At 40.1% G+C, this 25,906-nt stretch overlaps 1 protein-coding gene across 3 annotated transcripts in view; it reads right to left on the bottom strand.

The window, feature by feature from the left end:
* Positions 1 to 4,911, bottom strand: part of vwa5b2 (von Willebrand factor A domain containing 5B2) — a 37,503-nt gene extending 32,592 nt beyond the window's left edge. For 2 of the 3 annotated variants that reach the window (XM_034184118.1, XM_034184120.1), the window contains exon 1: positions 4,878 to 4,911. In XM_034184118.1, the coding sequence (XP_034040009.1) occupies positions 4,878 to 4,896 (19 nt within the window). In that variant the 5' untranslated portion in view covers positions 4,897 to 4,911. Of the gene's footprint in view, positions 1 to 4,547; positions 4,606 to 4,877 lie in introns of those variants that run through there. The other variant, XM_034184119.1, reaches the window with a different exon arrangement.
* Positions 4,912 to 25,906: the final 20,995 nt, after the last annotated feature.

The raw sequence follows: 25,906 nt of genomic DNA, 5'->3' as shown, positions 1-25,906 counted from the left end.
CTCCACGCGAGACTGTTAACCTGGCTGCCGGGAGCTGTGTGGGAAGTCTCTGTGGCCATTTTCTGAGCTTCGTAACTGACCACTTAATAAGTTTAAAGTGCAGCTGGTGCAGAGAGCGCTGTGCAGATCACAGCTAAGTGAGCTTGTCGGTTCTGTTTGTGCAGCCGACAGCGAGCATGTGCTGGTCTGTTTGTGTTTGCATTGCTCCAGGTAATGATCACTTCACGTCTACCTTTCTAGCTAGATCAACAGCGTCCATCTGGCGACCATGCTCTGAGCTCACAACAGGCAAATAAATGCCTGGTTTGTTCAAGTTGGGCAAAGTGATGGAGCCAGAAGACACGACATGACCTCGCGCACCCCACGGTACTGTTGTGAAGTTCAGAGCTACAGCAGAGTTGTTAAACAAACTTGTGGGGCTGTTTGTGGAACTTTACCTGTGACAGAAAATTCACTGGACTACGGCTGCATGAGTGTATGTGAGAATATGTATGTTTTGATGTTGTTTTAGGCCAGTGGTTTCCAAAGTGGGATGAAGGGGGGCGCATTGTTGCAGAGGGAGCGCATCATGTCAAATACATGTGCCATGATTTGTTGCTGCAGGATTTGTCTTATTGGGTTACTGGCCAATAGGCCACTAACCTTATGTCATGTTGCGTCGTCCGTCGTAGTCGGTGTCGGCAGCAGCGTCAGCGGCTTCATTGTCCATTTATTGCAGTATCTCAAAAACTGTCTGATAACTTTTTCAAATTTGGCAAGAGTGTAATATGGGTCACTGACATTGTTCCCATCTAAAAATCATATTCGCAGATTAGTTTGTGTGGAAATGGCGGCCTTTTTATGCTGAAATTAGCAATTTTGAGCATGTAAAATGCAGTTTTCTCAAAAACTGTCTGAGAACTTTTTCTAATTTGGCAAGAATGTAATATGGGTCATTGACATTGTTCCTGTCTAAAAATCATATTTGTAGATTTGTTTGTTTGGAAATGGAAGCTGTTTTTATGCTGAAAATAGCAATTTTGAGCACTTAAAAGCAGTTTTCTCAAAAACTGTCTGATAACTTCTTTCTAATTTGGCAAGAGCGTAATATGGGTCATTGGCATTGTTCCTGTCTATTTATCATATTCCTAGATTTGGTGTTTGGAAATGGTTTCCATTTTTATGCCGAAAATAGCAAATTTGAGCATGTAAAATGCAATTTTCTCAAAAACTGTCTATTACTACTATTGGATCTTATTTCTACCACTGAACTGAGCTTTCAGTACTTGCTGTGTTCTCTGGAGGTACAGTACCAGTCAAACATTTAGATACGCTTTTCCATTCTGGAAAAGTGTGTCCAAACGTTTGACTGGTTCTGTATTTGGTCATGCGTGTCCTCCTGGCTTTCTCGTCATGGCTTCCATTGACCTGTGGGACACCAAGGTAATTGTAACTCTCCTAAAAGTCTGTAATACTGCCTTCTGGTAACTTCACCCACTAGGTTTTAACTATCTTTGCCCTCTCTGCCATCATTTGGCCACACTCATCCAGTCAGAATGTTAAGCTGATGCCATTGCTGAATGACCTGGTGTGGTGGATCCTTGAATTGATGTCTCATTCACTCTTGATATAGAGCTTGATTTCATTCATGGAGGGTAGATGGCTGAAGACCACCCAACTCCTGCATCTATATCCATGTACGGTCTTTGCCATGATCTGGCTGACGGGGTTCAGGGCCTTTGCAGAACAGCAGTGGGACTTTGGTATATGTTGCAACTGGTGGTCACTTGCATGGTGACCCTGGAATTTACCTCTTGAGTTGATTTCCACAGCCATACTGAGGTTCTGGAGAAGACTATCATTATCCTGCTGACTTTGTACAGAGCCAAACACACCAGTATCCACCTGTGGGCTATTGAGTCACCACTTTTCCTGTAGTCCATCCCTGTAGTGTCCAGGCAGGCCTGTCTGGTCTGTCTGGTCTTAGAGTCCTGGTTAATTGCTGGTTAATGCTCTAGCATGGTTGATATTCCCTTTGTGCTTCCACCATGTGCCTGCTGAACTTGGTTGCTGTGATACCTTGACAGGGTGTTCCAAGTTTTTGGATGGAAGTTGGAAAGTGGTCTACGCTGTTAGAGCTGCTTCATGATCTCACACTGCTAACCAGCTGGGGTGATGTTAGCATTTGATCCATATTTGCGGCCAAATGTTCATGAAGTCCTGTTAGTTTCTTCAGCCAATAGCTGTGAATCATGTTGGGTCCAGTTCTTCATGTTTGGAATGCAGTTATAGATATCCATTCATTTTCTGCCATTTTGCCATGTCTGGGTCATGGTGGCAGTAGATCAATGAGCTCATCCCACACTTGCTTATCCTCAGCCAAGTCGTCTAACTCTTCCTGGGGGATCTCAAGGTATTCCCAAGACAACTGTAAAATATAATGGCTCCATCCTGTGCTCGATGCTGAAGAAAATTAAACATGTTTAATTTCTTCCGTCCTATGCGCGTAGCCCTCAACATACTGCTGCGTAGGGAGCAAAAACTTGACATAGAGCTGCTAAAAGTGGGCGTAGAGCTGCTGAACTCGGCGTAGACGATACGCCAAAATGAGCAGCTCTATGAATACGCCAATGTGAAAGGGGCTTTAGGCCTCCTCCCAGTTGAATGTGCCTGGAAGACCTTCCTAGGGAGATGACCAGGAAGCGTCCTCACCAGATGCTGGATCCACCTCAGCTGGCTCCTTTTGAATGGATATCCACTTTTCTAAAAATGACTAATTCTTCCGGCAGATTGCAAGGTCTGTTTTCAGGTGGACATCGATGTTATGAGATGCCACTTCTCTACATCTGCATTGTTTGGGCTCTTCCATCACATTCTGCTGACTCATATTATTCTATTGGAACCTGTTAACCTCCAGCTGCAACAGTTGCTTGCTTCTAGTGATGTTTGAGCATTAGTGCAGCAGATAATTGAAACAAACTTGCAAATGGTAATACAAGCATCAAATTTGGCACAAATACTCCTTAGACATTACTCTTTTGAAATAACCAATTAGCCACCTGAATTTTCAATAGGTAGCCAGGTAGGGGTCAATCGAAGAATTACACAGGGGTCAAAAGTAAAAGATGCTCCAATCATATTGAAAACTATATCACATTATTTGCTTGATCACACCAATTCCAAAAAGGTATAGTTTGGACTGTCTATGAATGTTATGGATTTATGGGGTAAAAACAGCAAGAATAGTGACAAAGGTCAATTTCAGTTTTTATAGAGGTAAAAAAAAAGTTGCCCCAAGTTGCAAATTATTGGTTGAGCTAATAGGATGAATAAATGGAATAGTTTTGACAGTGTTGAATGCTTGGTCTCCAAAGTAAAGGTCAAACAAGGTTGACGTCCATTGGATTCTATGACGCATGACATATGTTACACCGTAACATGATAACTCAGCATGACAAATGGTGCAAACTATTCCTTTTTAAAATGGTATTAACTTGACCAATAATTTGCATCATTTTTTTCCCCCAAAATTGGAGCAACTTTAACTTTTGACCCCCGTACAAACTGAAACCGACCTTTGTCACCATTTTTGCTGTTTTTACCCCATAACTCCATGGAATTCAGTCATAGATAGTCCAAACTATACCTTTTTGGAATCGTTATGATCAGACAAATAATGTGGTATAGTTTTCAACATGATTGGAGCTTTTTGAAAATTTGGCCCCTGTGTAATTCTTCAATTGACCCCTACCTGGCTGCCTATTGAAAATTCAGGTGTGTAATCGGTTATTTTAAAAGAGTAATGTCTAAGTATTTGTGGCAAAGACTGAGTATTTGTGCCAAATTTGATGCTTTCTAAATATTCTCTTATCTGCTGAACTACATTGAGACACCAGTTGTTTCTTAGTCATTGTGTTGATCTTCTGGTCAGCCATAGTTTCTGTAAATGGCCCGTCTTGGTCTGCTGTTATTGTAGCACTTCATCAATTCTGTGTTCTTGGATTTTGTCAATAAATGTCTTGTTGCAGTTGTCCATTCTCCATTAGGTTGATCTGCGGTGGTATGGCTTTACTGTTATCTTTTTGCTCATGTTCTGAGGTAGACTTCTGTGACCCTAAAGACTCCAACTGGTGGTTCATCTTGCACACATTTATATTTTTTAACGATTGATGCATATGAACTCTAAAAGATATTCAGGGATTTGGAAATGTTCACGTATCCACCCCCTAACATATCTAAAGAAAACTTGCTGTAGAAGTCAGGATTTAGTTGTGTTGTACTCACGGGTGCCCATTTTTATGGAATCCATTCTTTTGGCTTGAATATTGTGGCAACCAATGAAGCTGATCATTATTTTCATAGTGTTTTATAAGTGTTTTTTGTTTTTGAACAACAGAGATGTCCAAAGCTAGAGTAAAAATACATGTACATATACATATAATCCATTTATTTATTCTCACCAAAGTGGAGCCAGCCATGATATATACGCTATATACTCTCTGGGCGACCATACATCTCTCTCTGTCTGTTACAATCCCCCAATAAAACAGCTGTCCAGGATCACTTACTGTACATTCCAACAGCATACTGTATGTCTGTGACCAGCCTCTGTATGACTCCATTATCACATCTGCTGACAAGTATTTTTTGCGATACAACCGCAGTCCTTTACCTGACAACATAAATTGCTCTCTCGTTTTTGCTCTCTTCCATCAAATCCACCGGTTGCTCTTTAGTCAGAGTAAAATGTATTACATGTAGTCGATGAGAAAATATCATCAGCATCCACAGTTTGGTCAGTTCTTACCTACCATCGGAAGTAACGGTATGAGATATGAGATATGAAATAAATCTACTTGCACTTTTGGAAAAATAGATATGCAGAATAATGTACTTACCTGGTTTGGGTTCAACCATATGGCTGATCAGAAACTCTGATCCTGAACCTGCTGTTCAGGCACAAGCAGTGAGGCAGAGCCTGCTCCTCATCCAGACAATTGGCTCTGATGGTGGCAGTGCTATAATTCATGGCTAATGGCTCAGCCACAGGAGGGAGGGAGGGTGACGTATTCTCGTCTCTCTCACCGGGTCAGTCAGGCATGGGCAGGATGAAGAAAACAGGTTGTTTTATTTTCCTATATTCCTGTTTTTATTTGGCTAATACATAAATATACACTCACAGAAATATTTACCCTAACTTTTAAGATTTAAGTAATTTTATTACATGACTAATTCCCATTTACTTTTTTTTTTTTTAGATAATTTTAATACAAACCTACCAAATAAACCTTACATGATGTATATTCATTAGTGTAATAAATCCTATTTATTTGAAATGCATAATCCTCAGCTTACATAAAGTATATTGTCTGAATTGCATAATAATTATGTTACCTATACAAGATAAATGGCATAGGTAACATAATTATTATGCAATTCAAACAATATACTATATGTATTTTAAATAAATACTGTCATTATTATTGATTTAGAGTAATTCTATTTTATTCATACTAACTACATAAAGCTGAGGATTATGCATTTCAAATAAATAGGATTAATGAATATGCATCATGTAAGGTTTATTTGGTAGGTTTGTATTAAAATTATCTAAAAAAAGTAAATGGGAAGTTTTCATGTAATAAAATTACATACATCTTAAAACTTAGGGTAAATACTCGTATTTCTGTGAGTGTACAAATATAGTAAAACTACACCACTGTGATCCATTTTATTGTTGTACTACTATTAATTTTCTGATACGTCATTATTAAGCACTTATTTTTGCAGGTTGATATGCCCACCTTTCTCAGAGCTATATGATGGATGGCTCATTTAATATTAATATTATTGTACTTAGTGAAGAAGGTATTTTTTGGTGCGTAACAGAGAATTGGTAGTATAGAACAAGTTTCAGCAAGCTAATAAAGGTTACCAGGTGTCTTTTTTAACAGGAGAATTTGTAGCCAAAAATATGCTGTAAACACGGAGACGATGTTTCCTTAAAAAAAAAAATTACTAATGGCAAGCTATATTAAAATACTAACCATGGTAAGCGTATGCGAGGATGCTAACTACAAATGATGTTGACTGTGATGATGGTAAATAGTGAGTCCCTTTGACTTCTCCCTTGTTTTCACTTGGGGTCACCAGAATAGATTCAAGGTGGATCGACACATTGATTTGGCACAAGTTTTACACCGCATGCCCTTCCTTATGCAACTTCATATTACATGTAGAATGGGCAGGGGTGGCCTTGAACTGGAAACGCCAAGCTACCACCCGCTATGTTGACAGTGATGATGGTAAAGTGCTTATTTACAGAAAGCAGCGACATTCAGTGTCCCAGGGTTTTACTCATACTCTCACGAGCGCCACTAGCCTAGCTTATGGCAAGCTAAAATTGGACGCTCTCATTTTGATCAAACTACTATACAGTTTTTGTATATACTGTGTTAGTACGCGCCCGCGGGTGCTTGATATATTCCTGTGTAAAAAGTAGTTCCCAAACAATGCTGTATTTGCAATGACAGTGCGTTTTTCGGGATAACAAGAACATAAGGAATATATTTGGCACAAGAACTTGTGTATCTCGTGTGTTTTTCCGCCTACATGATCATAAGTCAGTATACTCAAACTAATCCAGCAGCATCTTCTCATGTCGGCAAATTCACTGCTGGGTCAGGCGAAAGTAGTCCTACCATCCCGAGCTATCCCACAATGCCAAAATAGCAGAGATGTCGCTCCGAGAGCAGCATGCTGAGCAGGGTGGGTTTTAATTGACAGGCGCCATATTGTTTCCAACACAGTGTGAGAGTAAGTGCAGTTTTGCACTAAAGTGTTTGTTAAACTTTAAACAATCATTAATTAAACACAGCCGCAGACCTCTGATATGTGTAAACTGCAAAAAGTTTTATTCATGTTGTTTTCATCCAGCTTTTAATATTCACCAATCAGCTTTACGAGCAGATGATGTAGCTAAGCGTGATTTGATTCACATGCGTAAATAATACATTTTTTAAAAAACTAACACATTTGCTGTTTTTTTTTTTTTTTTTTACTTAATAGTCAAATTAGGTAAATGTTTTCAAATGTGTGTTTTGTTTTGTTTTTCCTCAATATGGCCAAATATGGCCTCAAATCATCAACTATCACTACTGTGGACGTGCTAAATAATAATCATACTTGATGGTGATAGTTAGTGTCAGTTTATGTTAGCGTCATGGTTAATTTGTTAGATTTTTTTTTTTCCTGGAAATTGATGGATATTCAGGTTTGGGGTAATACAGTATTTATTTAGATGACATTGTTATTCTGAAATTGTTTGAGTAACAGTGAGCTGTAAAGAAAATGCTAACTACAGTTAGCATGTGCAGTCATGTTAGCAGTGGACACGCCGACTGCATATAAGTCACTAAGCACTGTTATCACTTTTTAAAATACAGCCTATCAGCGCACAGTTGTGCCATGTTGAAGTCACATTGTCCTTCATAAATAGCAGTTTGTCCCCACCCGGGAAAGAGTGGAACTCCAGAAAGGTTTAATCACTGATTATTCATTTTTGCGCAGATATGTATCAATGTTCCTTGAACATGTATCAAGGAACGACTGTATTGTGCCAATTAAAGTAAGTTAAATAGAATTGTTAGATTAACTGGCACAATACAGTGTACTAAATATGGCCAAATATGGCCACAAATAATTAGCTATCACCACTCTCTGCATGTAGGTGCTCTAGATGATGCTAATAGTTAGCATCAGCTTCTGTTTGTATCATGGTTAATTGGTTTGATGTAGTACACAATAAGTTTAATAACTTTTCTCTCTTGCTATTTTGCATGGAGCTCATGGAACAAAATGCAGTTTCCCACCTGAAGATTAATAAAGCATTCTGATTTTTATTTTTATTTTATTTTTTTTCTGGCCACGTGTCTCAGACACTCGAGTGAAGAGAGGGGCACTGAGCTGTCGACCGATCACCACCTAGTGGTGAGTTGAATCCGCTGGGAGGGGAGGAAGCCGGTCAGACGTGGCAGGCCCAAACGTATCATGAGGGTCTGCTGGGAATGACTGGCGGAACCCTCTGTCAGTGAGTCTTCAACTCCCACCTCTGGGAGAGCTTCTCCCAGATCCCGGGGGAGGTTGGAGACATGGAGTCTGAGTGGACCATGTTCTCCACCTCCATTGTCGATGCGGCCGCTCGTAGCTGTGGTCACAAGGTCTCTGGTGGCGGCAATCCCCGAACCCGGTGGTGGACGCCGGAAGTAAGGGATACTGTCAAGCTGAAGAAGGAGTCCTACTTGTCTTTGTTGGTAGGTGGGACCCTGGAGGCAGCTGACAGGTACCGGCAGGCCAAGCGTGCCACAGCCCATGGCCTCCCTGAGTTCGGGGAGGCCATGGAGGAGGACTATTGGTCTGCCTCGAAGAGATTCTGGCAAACCGTCCGACGCCTCAGGAGGTGGAAGCAGCTCTCCACCAGCACTGTCTATGGTGTGGGTGGGGAGCTGTTGACCCTGACTGAGGATGTTATCGAGCGGTGGAAGGAATGCTTCAAGGATCTCCTCAATCCCATCGTCACGTCTTCCGAAGAGGAAGCACAGACTGGGGACTCAGAGGCAGACTCATCCATTACCCAGGCCGAAGTCACCGAGGTGGTTAGAAAGCTGGCAGAGAGCTGAGTAGGGGGGCAAAGCTCTCGATTTACCAATCGATATACGTTCCGATCCTCACCTATGGTCATGAGATTTGGCTCATGACCGAAAGAACGAGATCACAAGTACAAGCAGCCGAGATGAGTTTCCTCCGCAGGGTGGCTGGGCGCTCCCTTAGAGATAGGGTGAGGAGCTCGGTCACTCAGGAGGAGCTCAGAGATGAGCCGCTGCTCCTCCATGTAGAAAGGAGCCAGTTGAGGTGGCTCGGGCATCTTTTCCGGATGCCCCCTGGACGCCTCGCTGGAGAGGTGTTCCGGGCACGTCCCATTGGGAGGAGGCCCTGGGGAAGACCCAGGACACGCTGGAGGGACTACGTCTCTCGGCTGGCTTGGGAACGCCTTGGGGTTCCCCTGGAGGAGCTGGGGTAGGTGTGTTTGGATTGGGAGGTCTGGGCGGCTTTGCGGAAGAAAATGGATGGATGGATGGATAGTTTAGTTTTTGTAGCAGGCATGCTTTTACCGTACTATGGTTTTATTTACTATGGTTTTTACATACATAGGCCAAAACTGTGCGATTTTTTTCTTATTTCATTTAAAAAATTTTGCCTGTATACGGCATATTATTATTATTATTGTTGTTGTTATTGTTGTTTTTGTTGTCGTTTTATGAAATATGATCATTACAACATGTTTTTATGTTGGCTAATAATGGGGACATTAATGTCAGGATGATATTACACATACACATACACTTTGTAGATCAGACCACTGTTTTTTAAAGGCTTTGTTTCCAGTGTAATTTGGTTGAGTGTGAGGCTTTGACTCAAGTTTGGGAGACACTCAGCTGATTTGGTGCTTCGAGTTCATATTATGTTAACATTTCACTGGAAGTGTGTCATGACATACTGTATTTTGTGCACTTTCCATGATATGTATTCAGAAAATTGTAGAATGAGTTCTGGTATTTATATTTGTGTATTTATATTAATATTTGCAATTTGTTTATTTTCACTTTCACTTTTGATGCTCTGTGTACTTCTTACCCTGTGTGCTGCTATACAATGCTGCTGGAACATAATAGTTATAGTAATAGTTAGATATGTAGATGCTGAGGAGGTACAATTTTGTGTGTGAATGTGAGAATTTATGATCCACACTGCATGAGAGAGAGAGAGAGAGAGAGAGAGAGAGAGAGAGAGAGAGAGAGAGAGAGAGAGAGAGAGAGAGAGCATGTATGAGGTGTCTTTTCAGATGCTGCCACCATGTGGTCGTTTCTTTCAAAATAAATTCTCTACCAGAAAATAAAAGTTTTTGCTCAGTGGTTACAAACTTTGAAACATGCATGAAGGGCTCTTTCAAAGCAGACCAGTGAGGTAGGCTTAAAAACAAACAGACATACAGGCCTACAGTTTCTATGTAGCCAATTTCTATTTGAGCCCATGTTACCTTGGACTGAAACAAGTTTCATTTTTTTGTAACACTAGGTGTCATCCTGCTGCAGCATGATCAAAATGAACAAGTTTCTTTTTATAGATTCCCATGTCCCATTTCTATTTCCAGCTGTCCGCTGACCAAATAGGCTGCACTTTTGCCAGTTGCACAGATGAACAATACAATAATTAAATTTAATTTGCCCTCTGCTCCCAATCAGCATTTTCCTTCAAACATACATTGCAATTTTTTTTTAGTGTGCATGTAATAGAAGTACAACAAAAACCTCGATGAGTGGGCAGTTACTTCAACCCAGCCACTTTGTGTAAACAATAACTAAAAATCAATAAAGCCTATCATCATCACCACCCGCAACTTAAAAGTGTACATAACAAGAACAAACTGATTAAAATATGGTGAACTTTTATGCACCAAAACAATTAAAAAGGCAACTTTGCTTAGGCTATGTAATGTTCCATAGGTGTGACTGCCACCTGGTGGACGTGATGCCCACCTCCATGTGAGCTAACATCTTAATCTATCAATTGCAGGGGGAAGTAATGAAGCCCAGCTCATTATGTCACAAAGTTCAGAATGAAATACACAGCAGAACAGGTTTGGAACCTGAAAGAATTGTGGACAAACCAGCAGTGCAGACTATGTTATTAATATTGCTTGAAGCTGCTGAAGGCGTGTTTACTTTAATAATGTTGGTAAACAGCACCATTAAAAAGCCTATAATTATACAGAAAAGTTGTGGTTGGTGTTTCATTGGGAGTCAGCTGGCCTGAGACAGGAATTATTTAAGTCTTTGTATCAGCCTTTAAGCTTTTCACAATTTTTTCCAACCTCTCGTGGCTTTATTGTGGTTTGGCCTGGTCAGGATTCTGTCGTTGGACCATATAGTGCTGATCGAATAGATGCATTTAGATGTGCAAAGGAAGACTGTATCAGAGTGGAAACGGGTGGGTTGGAATCACATTTATTTAGCTGTTTGGTTTTGTATTACTTTGTACACAAAAACATTCAGGATAGATTTCACACTGAGTCACACAGTAGATTTAATTTGCATAAATATGCATAATAATCATTAGAAGTGGTGATCACAACCATATATAAGTTTAATTTTGTTTTTTGTTTTTAATTAAAAGAAGACTCTGAAGTAATTGTGACTCCACGGCTGAAATAATGAACTGGAACTCAACCAGTGATTGCTGAAGATACTTAAACTGGAAATGCAGATGGTAGAAGACATAACTCCACCAAGGCCCCAGAGTAACTTTTAAGTTAAGGCCCAAACCAAACTCCAATCCTCCTTAGTCCACTCTATTGAACCACCCCTTTCCAAAATATATACGGTAGTTCTCAGGCTCCAGCACCCCCCAGCACCCCCCGTGACCCTTAAATGGAAAACGGTTATAGAAAGTGGATGAATAGATGATCCAGATTGCTGTCCTTTGATCATGATTATTGTCTTTTTATTCTGATTGCTCAGTTTTCAAATTCCCTACTGTAGGGTACATTTTGTTGGACATAGTAAGATTTTCACTTTGTACATGTTTTGTGACCTTTTGACCCCTGGATATCTTATTTGCATATGATTTTGCATAATTAACATGCAAAATTATAGAGGGTTTAAATACAAACATTTTAAGATATATTATGTTGTTCTCTGATTGACATATCTAGAGATATAGGAATTTATGTTTCCCCTACCCCGAAAGTAAATTACAGTACCAGGTGAGTGGGGGAAGTGGGCGTGGCTTATGACATCATTTTCTCGGTTACTGGCGGGGTAGCAAACAAAAGTCTGCACAGACATTTTTGATATGTCCCATGGTGTAGTTCAAAGACATGAAGACAAATTAAGGAGACTGTTACTGTATTTTGATCCTGAATAGGGATGGGTATCGAAAACTGGTTCCTGTTAAGAATTGATAAGAAATGTTTCAATCCACCGACATCAACAGCCTTTTTACTTAATGATTCCCTGATCAGTTCTTCAGTTCACATTACGCCAGAGTGGCTGTTATTTTTGAGGGTGTGTCTCGGGAAAATGATCATTTCTCTAAGTTGACCCGCTGTTTCTGAGAAGCTGCGAAGCAAAGCAATGGGTTGCAGTGCAAGCTGCAAAGCAGTCTCAGAGGCAGCAGGTCTGCAATTTCTTCATGAACCCCCTTCATGAGTCACCTTTGTGCTGATTAAAGTCACTCTTGTCTTGTTGCAGGCAAGAAAAGAGAATCATCCTACGTTCCACACCAGAGTTTTTATTCGTTCCTTATTAAATTTTTGTGGTGCAGCTCACGTGATGATTCTCTGGTGTGAGCTGGACCCACTTTGACGGTTCTTAAACTGAAGTTACTGTCCCTCATGTAAAGGAAATAATAATAATAATAATAATATCCTGTTCTGTGGGACGGCACAGCTCCAAATGCTGTGCCGGTCTCTGCCAAGTAAAGTCGGAAAGATAGATTTAGATCAGAATTAATAACTTCAAAGCGAATCGCCATTTAAATCAAATGACACTTCTTTCCAAACATTGTAATACAGACAACAGACTACAATCTACCAAAACCTACCTACGTTTCAAAAAAGTTGGGACGGGGCAACAAAAGAGTGGGAAAGTTGATGAATGCTCAAACAACACCTGTTTGGAAACAGGTGAGTGTCATGATTGGGTATAAAAGGAGCATCCCCAAAAGGCTCAGCCATTCACAAGCAGAGATGGGGTGAGGATCACCACTTTGTGAACAACTGTGTGAACAAAATAGTCCAACAGTTTAAGAACAATGTTTCTCAATGTTCATCTTAGGGATTCCATCATCTACAGTCCATAATATAATCAGAAGATTCAGAGAATCTGGAGAACTTTCTACACGTAAGCGACAAGGCCGAAAACTAACATTGAATGTCCGTGACCTTCGATCCCTCAGGTAGCACTGCATTAAAAACCAACATCATTGTATAAAGGATCTTACCACGTGGGCTCAGGAACACTTCAGAAAACCATTGTCAGTTAACACAGTTCGTCATTACAAGTGCAAGTTAAAACTCTACCATGCAAAGTGAAAGTCATACATCAACAACATCCAGAAACACCGCCACCTTCTCTGGGCCTGAGCTCATTTGAAATGGACAGACGCAAAGTGGAAAAGTGTGCTGTGGTCTGATGAGTCCACATTTCAAATTGTTTTTGGAAATCATGGACGTTGTGTCCTCCGGACAAAAGAGGAAAAAGACCATCCAGATTGTTACCAGCACAAAGTTCAAAAGCCGGCATCTGTGATGGTAGGGGGGTGTGTTAGTGCCCATGGCATGGGCAACTTACATATCTGTGATGGCACCATCAATGCTGAAAGGTACATCCAGGTTTTGGAGCAACACATGCTGCCATCCAAGCAACGTCTTTTTCAGGGATGTCCCTGCTTATTTAAACAAGACAGCCAAGCCACATTCTACACGTGTTACAACAGTGTGGCTTCATAGTAAAAGAGTGTGGGTACTAGTCTGGCCTGCCTGCAGTCCAGACCTGTCACCCATTGAAAATGTGTGGCGCATTATGAAGCAAAAATACGACAACAGAGACCCCGGACTGTTGAACAACTGAAGTCATACATCAAGCAAGAATGGGAAAGAATTCCACCTACGAAGCTTCAACAATTAGTGTCCTCAGTTCCCAAACACTTATTGAGTGTTGTTAGAAGGAAAGGTGATGTAACACAGTGGTAAACATACCACTGTCCCAGCTTTTCTGAAATGTGTTGCAGGCATCCATTTCAAAATGAGCAAATATTTGCACAAAAACAATAAAGTTTATCAGTTTGAACATTAAATATCTTGTCTTTGTGGTGTATTTAATTGAATATAGGTTGAAGAGGATTTGCAAATCATTGTATTCTGTTTTTATTTACATTTTACACAACGTCCCAACTTCATTGGAATTGGGGTTGTACTTTTGACAAAAACTACAGATTTATTTCCAGAGATCTAGGATCGAGTGACCATGTGCAGATTTTATTTATTTTTATTTATGTCCAAAGGTCAAGGATCCAATTTCATATTTATTTACTTTAAGACTCAATAAAATGTTGCTGACACAGAAAACTTGTAAAGCCTATTTTAGTACACAGAATATTCACAGGAGGTATTTATAAGCAAATTGATAAAGATTTGGATTGATAAGCGGAATTAATAATGACACTGATATTGATAAAATTTTATCAATACCCATACCTAATCCTTATTGCTCACCTTTGAGTCTGATTGCTGTATTCTGATTGCTCAGGTTTCACCTTACTGTTTTTCATCCTGATGGCTTACCATTGATCCTGGTTCCTTATCTTTGATGCTGATTGCTCACCTTTTATTCTTATTGCTGTTCATTGCTCCTGATTTGGCCACCCATATGTAAACCTCACACTAACTGTCTATATCCTTCAAAAAAACCCCACATATATCTGCATTGTCCCTGTCCACCCAGCTGTGCGTGGACGCCGCCTTTGATGGACTGACGTCTCATCCAGGAGAGGTCACCGACTTCGTGCTAGTACACAGTAAAATCACCAGTGTTAAATTAACACTGCCAGTGAACATATGTACACTGGCAGTGTTAATTTAACACTGTCAGTGTTAGTTTTACACTGATGATTTTACTGTGTACATTATCTGGGGATAAATGCAAACCAATGGGTTTGAAGGTGTAAATAGCACTTCCTACTGCTAACATTCAATCAGATGTGGGTAACTGATACACATAAACAATAATGTTGGATGACAGTTAGGTTTGAATTGCACATATTAGCTCCTCTGTGTCTAAATTAAAATTTGATGACAATACATGACATGAGGATTGTGTGACCTGAAAACCTACAGAAGTGCTCAAATTGAAATTAAATATCTATTTTACTTGGATGCTCTTCAGAACAGAAGGTTCCTGGTTCAAGACCACCTGTGCTCATTCTGCATGTAATGTGTTGTGTCAGGAAGGGCATCTGGGGACAAACTTGTGTGAATACAACATGCAGATCCATATCAGATCTGTTATGGTGACCCTGAGCAAAAAGGGACAGGTCAAAAGACCTTTTTTTGATTTGTGTTAGAGGCAGTTCTGGTGTCATTTACATGAGACAGTGGAAAGCTTTATTATATACAACCCCAGTTCCAATGAAGTTGGAACGTTGTGTGAAATGTAAATAAAAACAGAATACAATGATTTGCAAATCCTCTTCAACCTATATTCAACTGAATACACCACAAACACAAGATACGTATTTAATGTTCAAACTGATAAACTTTAAACTGTTGACCATTGTGTTACATCACCTTTCCTTCTAACAACACTCAATAAGCATTTGGGAACTGAGGACACTAATTTTTGAAGCTTTGTAGGTGGAATTCTTTTCCATTCTTGCTTGATGTACGACTTCAGTTGTTCAACAGTCCGAGTCAACAAAGACTTGTGAGCAGGATTTTAATGAGTCTTTCATTGGATTCAAGTGTGTTGGAACAGGGAGACATAAAGGTGCCCTGACACGAGCATGTTTTTGATTCATGCAATAGCACTACCTGTGGCGTGCTGTGCTGTGCTGGAAAGTAAACCTATCTTTAACGGGTGCAGACAAGATGCCACAGGGGCGCCGGTGCGTGTTATTGCGCACAGAGAATTTTGAAATGTTCAAAAAATCTTTCACGCACAAATGTCGTGCTATGTGGCGTGATCTAATCTCCAACATGACATTGCAGCTCGTCAAGTGGAGTAAAGAAGTGAACAGAGTGAGTGGTGACGTCAGCGGATCGCATCAGAGCGCAGCTCGTCTGAAGGATTATAACAAGAAGTTAAATCTGTTATAAACATACTTTAACAGCTGCACACAAGAAGGAAAAAACACCCAAATGTTTAATCAAGCCATGATAATGTAAACAAGTCAAACAATGACCTGTTTAGACGGCTGGAAATGCTTTCTGCAGCATGTTAGGCGCGCACCAACGGCTCCGGCTGCAGCCTCCTCTGTGATTCAGGAAGTGATTACAGCCGTTTTCAATGGCCAATTCGCAGAAAAAAAGATTAATCCACCATGAAATAATTATTTTATATATGCAGTGTCCAGCGCAGAGCACGTGGCTGCCAGTAGAAGAAAGCAATTACTGTGCTCAGTTCCCAAATGCTTATCGAGTGTTGTTAGAAAGAAAGGTGATGTAACACAGTGGTAAACATCCAACGCCCCAACTTTTTTGAAATGTGTTGCAGGCATCCATTTCAAAATGAGCAAATATTTGCACAAAAACAATAAAGTTTATCAGTCTGAACATTAAATATCTTGTCTTTGTGGTGTATTCAGTTGAATATAGGTTGAAGAGGATTTGCAAATCATTGTATTCTGTTTTTATTTACATTTTACACAAAGTCCCAACTTCTTTGGAATTGGGGTTGTACATTGTGGACTCACACGCCATTCCAGCAGGGGGTGATAAATCATCTATATATTAAAAGCGTGAGTGCGTGATTTTATTTTGTAAGTTCAATGTAAGTACAATATAATTGAAAATACATTAATAAAAAAATATATGGATGACACAAGAAAGTGAAAACACTTATTTCCATTGTGGTCTATTTAAAAATCAAATGATAAAATAGAAGTAATAATAAAATAATAATAATAATAATAATAAAAATAATAATAATGATAATAATGTGTATATCATAACAAGAACCTAAATAATATATAAATACATTAACATTAAAAATTATGTAATTAACAGGAAATAAATGGGTTGACTTCTAAAAACTGTTGAGGTTGAAGGTTTGAAAAATATTCTGGACTCACATGTCATTCCAACTCATTATAGAAACTTTGCATAATTAATTACCACCCTTGAAAAATGTCAGCTACCTATTTTATAAACACTACCCGATCTAGAGCCCGTGGATCCTCACGGGCAGCATACTAATTACACTTAATGTGCATTAATCTTTGATGTACAGTCAGAAGCTCAGTTTGGTTTCTTAAATGTGAAATTTCTGTAAGAGCTCTTTCACGTTTGATTGCAATGTTGTGATATTTGCCCTTTGTACGTGCATACTCAGAAACAATTTCAAGCCATAAAACACAAACTTCTTTATCAAGAGTTCCTTCAGTGTTCTATTACATGAGAATAAGCTGTTTTGGCAACAGTTGATATTTGATGAGCACTTGGTGCTTGTTGTTTATTTAATGGCAGTAAATGTGATGTTGCGATAATATGGATCTAATTATCAGCGTGTGTAACAATGACCTTATGTAGACAAGTTGCTTCTTAACTATTGTCAATAGCTTCAAGTGTCTGTGCTGAAATGTTGGGGAATTCTTCTCCCTTGCGTACCCCACTGACCTAGATTTCAGTTGTTTTCTGTTTGAGACAATGGGACAAACTGAACACTGAGTGTTGTTCCACATGACTGTTGTTAAAATTGTCATTGTGCTGTTACTGTCGTTCCATGTTGTGAGTTGTACACTTTCTTGATGTAACCCACTCAAACAGCAAACTAGTGACAATACACACACAATAAATATCTTCTAAGCAGTTTAGCACATTGTTGTACATGCACACAAATTTCTGTTACTTCATTCACTGTAATTTCAATAGATAATAGATATATAAAATTATATAGATATATATATAGAGATATATATAGAGATATATATAGATATATATATATATATATATATATATATATATATATATATATATATATATATATATATAGAGAGAGAGAGAGAGAGAGAGAGAGAGAGAGAGAGAGAGAGAGAGAGAGAGAGAGAGAGAGAGAGAGAGAGAGAGAGGAATCCCTTATAATGTTGTGTGGGCCGCTGAAGAGGAGGTACTGCTGGCCCACCACCACAACATGGCGCCCTGCTTGAAGTGCGGGCTTCAAGCACGAGAGGGCGTCGGAGCGACCAGGAGTGACAGCTGTCACACATCATCCATACCAGCTGTCACTCATCCACTACTCATCACCACCACCATAAAGGCCGGACTGCAACTCCACCTCCCCGCCGAGAAATCAGCTACCATTCAGGTAATCTTCTCTGCTGTGATTATTGTTGTCCAAGACATTGTTCTGTGTGCAGCCGTGTTCCTGCGGGCTCTGTCGGAGGCTGGATTGGCAGACAGTGAGAGGACGACGTTCTTCGCCTCTCACTCCATCCAGGAAAGAGACCAACAGGAGCTGCACGGGTGAAATTGTTGCTGGAGGTGGAGGTTCTCCCTCCTAATTGTATACAGACTGTGGGATTACTGAGTGTGCGAACTCACACTCATCAGGACTGTCTCTGTCCTCTGCCAGCAGTACCGGGTCTGACTGCTGAAGACAGCGGCCACCTGGGGCGCAGGGCTTGGCGGCTCCGGTGTTCTTTAGCTCCGTTGGTGGTGGAAGCTGTGTGGGATCTGACTCTTCTCTCGCCAGGCGTCTTCTATCGTCAAGCCTGCCCACACGTCACCTGGTGTATGATTGACAGTCACCATATTGTTATTGTCTGTACGTCGTTGTGCGATTCACAACATTAAATTGTTACTGTTTGGCTTATCCATTGTCCGTTCATTAACGCCCCCTGTTGTGGGTCCGTGTCACGACACTTTCACAACAGATAACCAGTAATGTATGTTTTAACATTCTTGCTGTCTGACTGTAATTTTGTTGTGAAGACTCCAAAAAATGTTTTTTATATACAGTGCATCCAGAGAGAATTTGCAGCACTTCACTTTTTCCACATTGTGTTATATTACAGTCTTATTCCAAACTGGATAAAATTCATTTTTCATTCAAAATTCTACTTACAACACCCCATAATGATAATATGAAAAAAGTTTGTTTTTTGTTTGTTTTTTGCTAATTTATTAAAAATAAAAAACTAAGAATCACATGTACTTAAGTATTCACACCGTTTGCTCAATACCTGTTGATGCACCTTGGGCAGCAATTACAGCCTCAGGTTTTCTTGAATATGATGCCACAAGCTTGGTGCACCTATCTTTGGACAGTTTTGCCCATTCCTCTTTGCAGCACCTCTCAAGCTCCATCAGGTTGGATGGGGAGCGTTGGTGCACAACCATTTTCAGATCTCTCCAGAGATGTTCAATCAGATTTAGGTCTGGGTTCTGGCTGGGCTACTCAATAACATTCACAGAGTTCTCCTGAAGCCACTCCTTTGATATCTTGGCTGTGTGTTTAGGGTCATTGTCCTACTGAAAGATGAACCGTCACCCCAGTTTGAGGTCAAGTGCGCTCTGGAGCAGGTTTTCATCCAGGATGTATCTGTACATTGCTGCATTCATCTTTCCCTCAATCCTGACGAGTCTCCCAGTTCCTGCCATTGAAAAACATCCCCACAGCATGATGCTGCCACCATCATGCTTCACTGTAGGGATGGTGCCTGGTTTCCACCAAACACGACAACTGGCATTCAAATTCAAGTTCAGACTTGATTAAATGGTATAGCGCCAACTCAGGATGTGGTCGCCTCAAGGAGCTTCACACAACACACAAAATAAAGAGCAACATGAATCAAAAGATGAAAAAAACCACAATGAAAGATTAAAAACATAAAAGATAAAAAGAATAAAAGAAAACATGCAATCATATAAAACACTAACAATAAAACAGGGTAAAAAAAGTTGTTGGGAAAGGGCCATTCATGCCAAAGAGTTCAATCTTGGTCTCAGCAGACCAAAGAATTTTGTTTATCTTGGTCTGAGAGTCCTTCAGGTGCCTTTTGGTAAAATCCAGGTGGGCTGCCATGTGCCTTTTACTAAGGAGTGGCTTCCGTCTGGACACTCTACCATACAGGCCTGATTGGTGGATTGTTGCAGAGATGGTTGTCCGTCTGGATGCTTCTTCTCTCTCCAGAAAGGAATGCTGGAGCTCTGACAGAGTGACCATCAGGTTTTTGGTCACCTCCCTGACTAAGCCCCCCCCCCGTGTGTGCATGGGTTCTCTCCGGGTGCTCCGGTTTCCTCCCACATCCAAAGACATGCGGGTTAGGTGGACTGGAATCTTTAGATTGCCCGTAGGTATGCGAGTGGGTGTGAATGTGTTTGTCTGTGGCCCTGCGACAGACTGGCATCCTGTCCTGGGTGTACCCTGCCTCGCGCTCTATGACTGCTGGGATAGGCTCCAGCCCCCCGCGACCCTTGATTGCACTAAGCGGTTGAAGATGAGTGAGTGAGTGAGTGAGTGAGTGGTCTGAGAGTCCTTCAGGTGCCTTTGGGCAAACTCCAGATGGGCTGCCATGTGCCTTTTACTAAGGAATGGCTTCCATCTGCCCACTGTACCATACAGGCCTGATTGGTGGATTACTGCAGAGATGGTTGTCCTTCTGGAAGGTTCTTCTCTGTCCACATGTTGGAGCTCTGACAGAGTGACCATTGGGTTCTTGGTCACCTACTTGACTAAGGCCCTTCGCCCCCGATCGCTCAGTTTAGACGGGTGGCCAGCTCTAGGAAGAGTCCTGGTGGATCTGAACTTCCATTTATGGATGATGGAGGCCACTGTGCTCACTGGGACCTTCAAAGCAGCAGAAATGTTTCTGTACCCTTCTCCAGATTTGTGCCTCAAGACAATCCTGTCTCAGAGGTCTACAGACAATTCCTTTGACTTCATGCTTGGTTTGTTCTCTGACAGTTGACACTCCCACAGTTGACAGTGTCAACTGTGGGACCTTATATGTAGACAGGTGTGTGCCTTTCCACATCATGTCCAATCAACTGAGTTTACACCAAATGGACTCTAAGCTGTAGAAACATCTCAAGGATGATCAGTGGAAACAGGATGCACCTGAGCTCAATTTTGAGCTTCATGGCAAAGGCTGTGAATACTTACATGCATGCGATTTATTTGCTTGTTTTTGTTCTTTTAAACAAATTTGCAAAAATCTAAAAAAAAAAAAAAAAAAAAAAATCTTTTTCCACATTGTCATTATGAGTTATTGTGAGTCGCATTTTGAGGGGGAAATAACGAATAAGGCTGTAACTGACTGGTTATTGTAGCTCGTCACATTCAGCAAACTTTAAAGATTTGGTAATATTATTATCACTGTGTGCCATCAAAAATGCCATTAAAGCATTAGTCCTAAAATAACTCACTGAAATAACTTACAAAATAAAATATTTTCAGGACTAAAATGATTCATTTCAGGGCTTGTCACTTTTAATGAAAAGGAGTGCTGCTACCTCCACTTGTCCAAGAGAGAGTGAAGGAGCATGTAAATCTTGACTGCACACACTGTGTAGACGTATTACAGACCTGCTGAGTGGACACATTGGATATGGACTTCCATGACTTGTGCTTCTACACAAGCTCTTTCCAGACTAAATTTAGTTCAATAGTCATCGATAGTCAGAATTGTGAGGCTTCGAGGATATTTACCATAAAACCATCACCATAATGAACTGTAAAAAGCAGATTAAAAGCAGTTTTGCACACTTGTTTGTGGTCCACTCTTTCACTGGACTTACAGTCAGTACTGAGGAATCCTTTTACCCACCCGTGCACATAACCAGTGCTCACAGTGCTTGTGTATGCTAAAAACAAATGATGTGCACCAGAAAACGCATGGGAAGACAATGAAGAGAGACTGTCGGAAAAGTGTTTCCATTTGTGTTTTCTGCTGCATGTAATTTATTTTTATGAACACGAGCACAGTTATGTGCATGTCTGCTTATGCCCCAGTTTTTTAAGCTTGCTTAATTTTGTTGATTTAATGTCTTTTTAATTGTGTTTTGTAAATGCCTTTGGTTTTTAACTGTGAAACTGACAGATGTTCTTGAATTGTGCTATAAGATCTTTAAAGCTACATTATGTAGGATTTAGTGTGAACCTGGGAGGAGAAGGAGTAACAGGAAGACAGGGGACAGGAAGGAGAGGAACAGTAGTAGCCAGTAAGACCGTAGCAAGCATTATTTATGGAATTTATATTTACATTTTGCAAATTGGTTTTTGCTTTTGATACTCTAAATGGCTTTTCCATCTGCATCAGACACTCAAAGCGCTTTACAATAATGCCTCACATTCACCCAGATGTGAGGGTGCTGCCATACAAGGTACTCAATACACACTGGGAGCAACTAGGGGATTAAGGACCTTGCCCAAGGGCCCTTAGTGATTTTCCTGTCAGGCTGGGATTTGAACCAAGGCTCCTCTGGTCTCAAGCCCAACGCTTAACCACAAGACCATCACCTCCCCTGTGACCATCTCTAGACCATCACTCTGTGTGCTTCTTACCCTGTGTGCTGTTATACAATGCTGCTGGAAACTGAGGGAGTCTTCCCAAGGGATTAATAAAGTTCTACCTAATCTAATCTCTAATCTAATCCAGTGGTGAGGCTTCAGATTGCACTATGCCATTGCTGATCATGATGTTATTTCTCTTCATGGTTTTGATTCTTTAACAACTGGGATTCATGCATCATTTGTGATAAGCAATATGTATGATGCCTTGTTTCACAAAAATGACGGTTCTCAGATTTGTTTGCCTGCACTAACAAGCAGTCGACAATGTAAAGGGAACCAACCACTGTCTGTTAAAACGTGAAACTACGACTAGAAAAAACTTGATATGATGGAACGTTGTCAGCTGTGGAGAAACAAAGGAGCAGGCTGGTGAAATAGAGGCAGAGCATAAGGCAAATTAATCAAAGGACATCAAAGGAAAAAGGATGGAGGGAGGAGACGAATGAAACAGTGCCGCCTGTTTGTTCCATGCCGCTCTCAGTTCTCAAGGCCAATGTGCCACACGGGTGCACAGAGGGGGTCGGGGGCACATAGCAGAGAAACACACACAAATCTCTGAAAACAAGACAAACTTTTTAAAAGTAAGAAATGAAACTTTTGTAGCTTGTCTACATTTACCGCAAACCTATCAGTTCTAATTTCTCAGTTTTCCTTCACATTTTAACTGTTTGAATTTCCAAGTTTGACTAAATTCCAAATTTTTGCAGCTGATTCACACACTCAAAAAAATGAGATTTACACCCAATATTTTGTAGTAGTTTTTTGTCAGTTTATCATACACACGTAGAATTGTCAGATTTGTTTTTTGTACATAAACTATTTAGTTAAGTTTAGATTTTTAAAAAAATGGATTTGGTGTAGCATCCAAAACTAGACCTCAGTTTCTACTCATGAATGTATTTAGTTAATTAAATTAAATCAGATCTTAGGATTTACATTTGGAAATCATGATTAAAACAGCAGGTTCAAATATGCTGCAAGTTGTATTTTCTGTCATATTTTATAGCTTTACTTTTTGTGCTGAAATAATTAAAGGTGGCAGGGTGATCATCACATCAGATGATTTGCCTGAAACATAGAAATTCCGAAAAGGTTGAGACTGTCTGTGACTGAATTCTATGGAGTTATGGGGTAATCAATTTCAGTTTGTACACTGGTCAGAAGTTGAAGTTGCTCCAGTTTTGGAAAACGTGATTCAAATTATGGTTGAAACAGGGTTAGGACTGGTCAGTGGTAATGCTTTATTTATTTACATTAAAATGTAAGTTATCAAAACAGCCTAAGTTATATATTTTTCCACAACGAAAGTCCAAATTTGCTTAAGAAATCAATTGAGAAAATATGTGAATTGTAAGGGGAGTCATAAATGTCAACATGTCATGCTAAGACTGCATTTTTGTTACTTTGTATAGAGAAAAATGTATTGATATCAAAATAAATACACTCACAGAAATATTTAACCCTAACGTTTAAGATTTATGTAATTTTATTACATGACAAATTCCCATTTACTTTTTTAGATAATTTTAATACAAACCTACCAAATAAACCTTACATGATGCATATTCAATACTGTAATAAATCCTATTCATTTGAAATGCATAATCCTCAGCTTTATGTATTTAGCATTAATAAAATATAATTACTCGACATCAAATCAATTTTGTTTATATAGCGCCAAATCACAACAAACAGTTGCCCCAAGGTGCTTTATATTGTAAGGCAAAAGCCATACAATAATTACAGAAAAACCCCAACGGTCAAAACGACCCCCTGTGAGCAAGCACTTGGTGACAGTGGGAAGGAAAAACTCCCTTTTAACAGGAAGAAACCTTCAGCAGAACCAGGCTCAGGGAGGGGCAGTCTTCTGCTGGGACTGGTTGGGGCTGAGAGGAGAGAATCAGGAAAAAGACATGCTGTGGAGGGGAGCAGAGATCAATCACTAATGATTAAATGCAGAGTGGTGCATACAGAGCAAAAAGAGAAAGAAACACTCAGTGCATCATGGGAACCCCCCAGCAGTCTAAGTCTATAGCAGCATAACTAAGGGATGGTTCAGGGTCACCTGATCCAGCCCTAACTATAAGCTTTAGCAAAAAGGAAAGTTTTAAGCCTAATCTTAAAAGTAGAGATGGTGTCTGTCTCCCTGACCCGAATTGGGAGCTGGTTCCACAGGAGAGGAGCCTGAAAGCTGAAGGCTCTGCCTCCCATTCTACTCTTAAAAACCCTAGGAACTACAAGTAAGCCTGCAGTCTGAGAGCGAAGCGCTCTATTGGGGTGATATGGTACTATGAGGTCCCTAAGATAAGATGGGACCTGATTATTCAAAACCTTATAAGTAAGAAGAAGAATTTTAAATTCTATTCTAGAATTAACAGGAAGCCAATGAAGAGAGGCCAATATGAGTGAAATATGCTCTCTCCTAGTCCCCGTCAGTACTCTAGCTGCAGCATTTTGAATTAACTGAAGGCTTTTCAGGGAACTTTTAGGACAACCTGATAATGAATTACAATAGTCCAGCCTAGAGGAAATAAATGCATGAATTAGTTTTTCAGCATCACTCTGAGACAAGACCTTTCTAATTTTAGAGATATTGCGCAAATGCAAAAAAGCAGTCCTACATATTTGCTTAATATGCGCATTGAAGGACATATGCTGATCAAAAATGACTCCAAGATTTCTCACAGTACTACTAGAGGTCAGGGTAATGCCATCCAGAGTAAGGATCTGGTTAGACACCATGTTTCTAAGACTTGTGGGGCCAAGTACAATAACTTCAGTTTTATCTGAGTTTAAAAGCAGAAAATTAGAGGTCATCCATGTCTTTATGTCTGTAAGACATTCCTGCAGTTTAACTAATTGGTGTGTGTCCTCTGGCTTCATGGATAGATAAAGCTGGGTATCATCTGCGTAACAATGAAAATTTAAGCAATGCTTTCTAATAATACTGCCTAAGGGAAGTATGTATAAAGTGAATAAAATTGGTCCTAGCACAGAACCTTGTGGAACTCCATAATTAACCTTAGTCTGTGAAGAAGACTCCCCATTTACATTAACAAATTGTAATCTATTAGATAAATGATTCAAACCACCGCAGCGCAGTGCCTTTAATACCTATGGCATGCTCTAATCTCTGTAATAAAATTTTATGGTCAACAGTATCAAAAGCAGCACTGAGGTCTAACAGGACAAGCACAGAGATGAGTCCACTGTCTGAGGCCATAAGAAGATCATTTGTAACCTTCACTAATGCCGTTTCTGTACTATGATGAATTCTAAAACCTGACTGAAACTCTTCAAATAGACCATTCCTCTGCAGATGATCAGTTAGCTGTTTTACAACTACGCTTTCAAGAATTTTTGAGAGAAAAGGAAAGTTGGAGATTGGCCTATAATTAGCTAAGATAGCTGGGTCAAGTGATGGCTTTTTAAGTAATGGTTTAATTACTGCCACCTTAAAAGCCTGTGGTACATAGCCAACTAATAAAGATAGACTGATCATAATTAAGATGGAAGCATTAATTAATGGTAGGGCTTCCTTGAGCAGCCTGGTGGGAATGGGGTCTAATAGACATGTTGAT

This window comes from Thalassophryne amazonica, chromosome 12 (assembly GCF_902500255.1).
Source record: "Thalassophryne amazonica chromosome 12, fThaAma1.1, whole genome shotgun sequence".
Classification (NCBI taxonomy): Eukaryota; Metazoa; Chordata; class Actinopteri; order Batrachoidiformes; family Batrachoididae; genus Thalassophryne; species Thalassophryne amazonica.
This window is presented reverse-complemented; position numbering and strand designations above follow the sequence as displayed.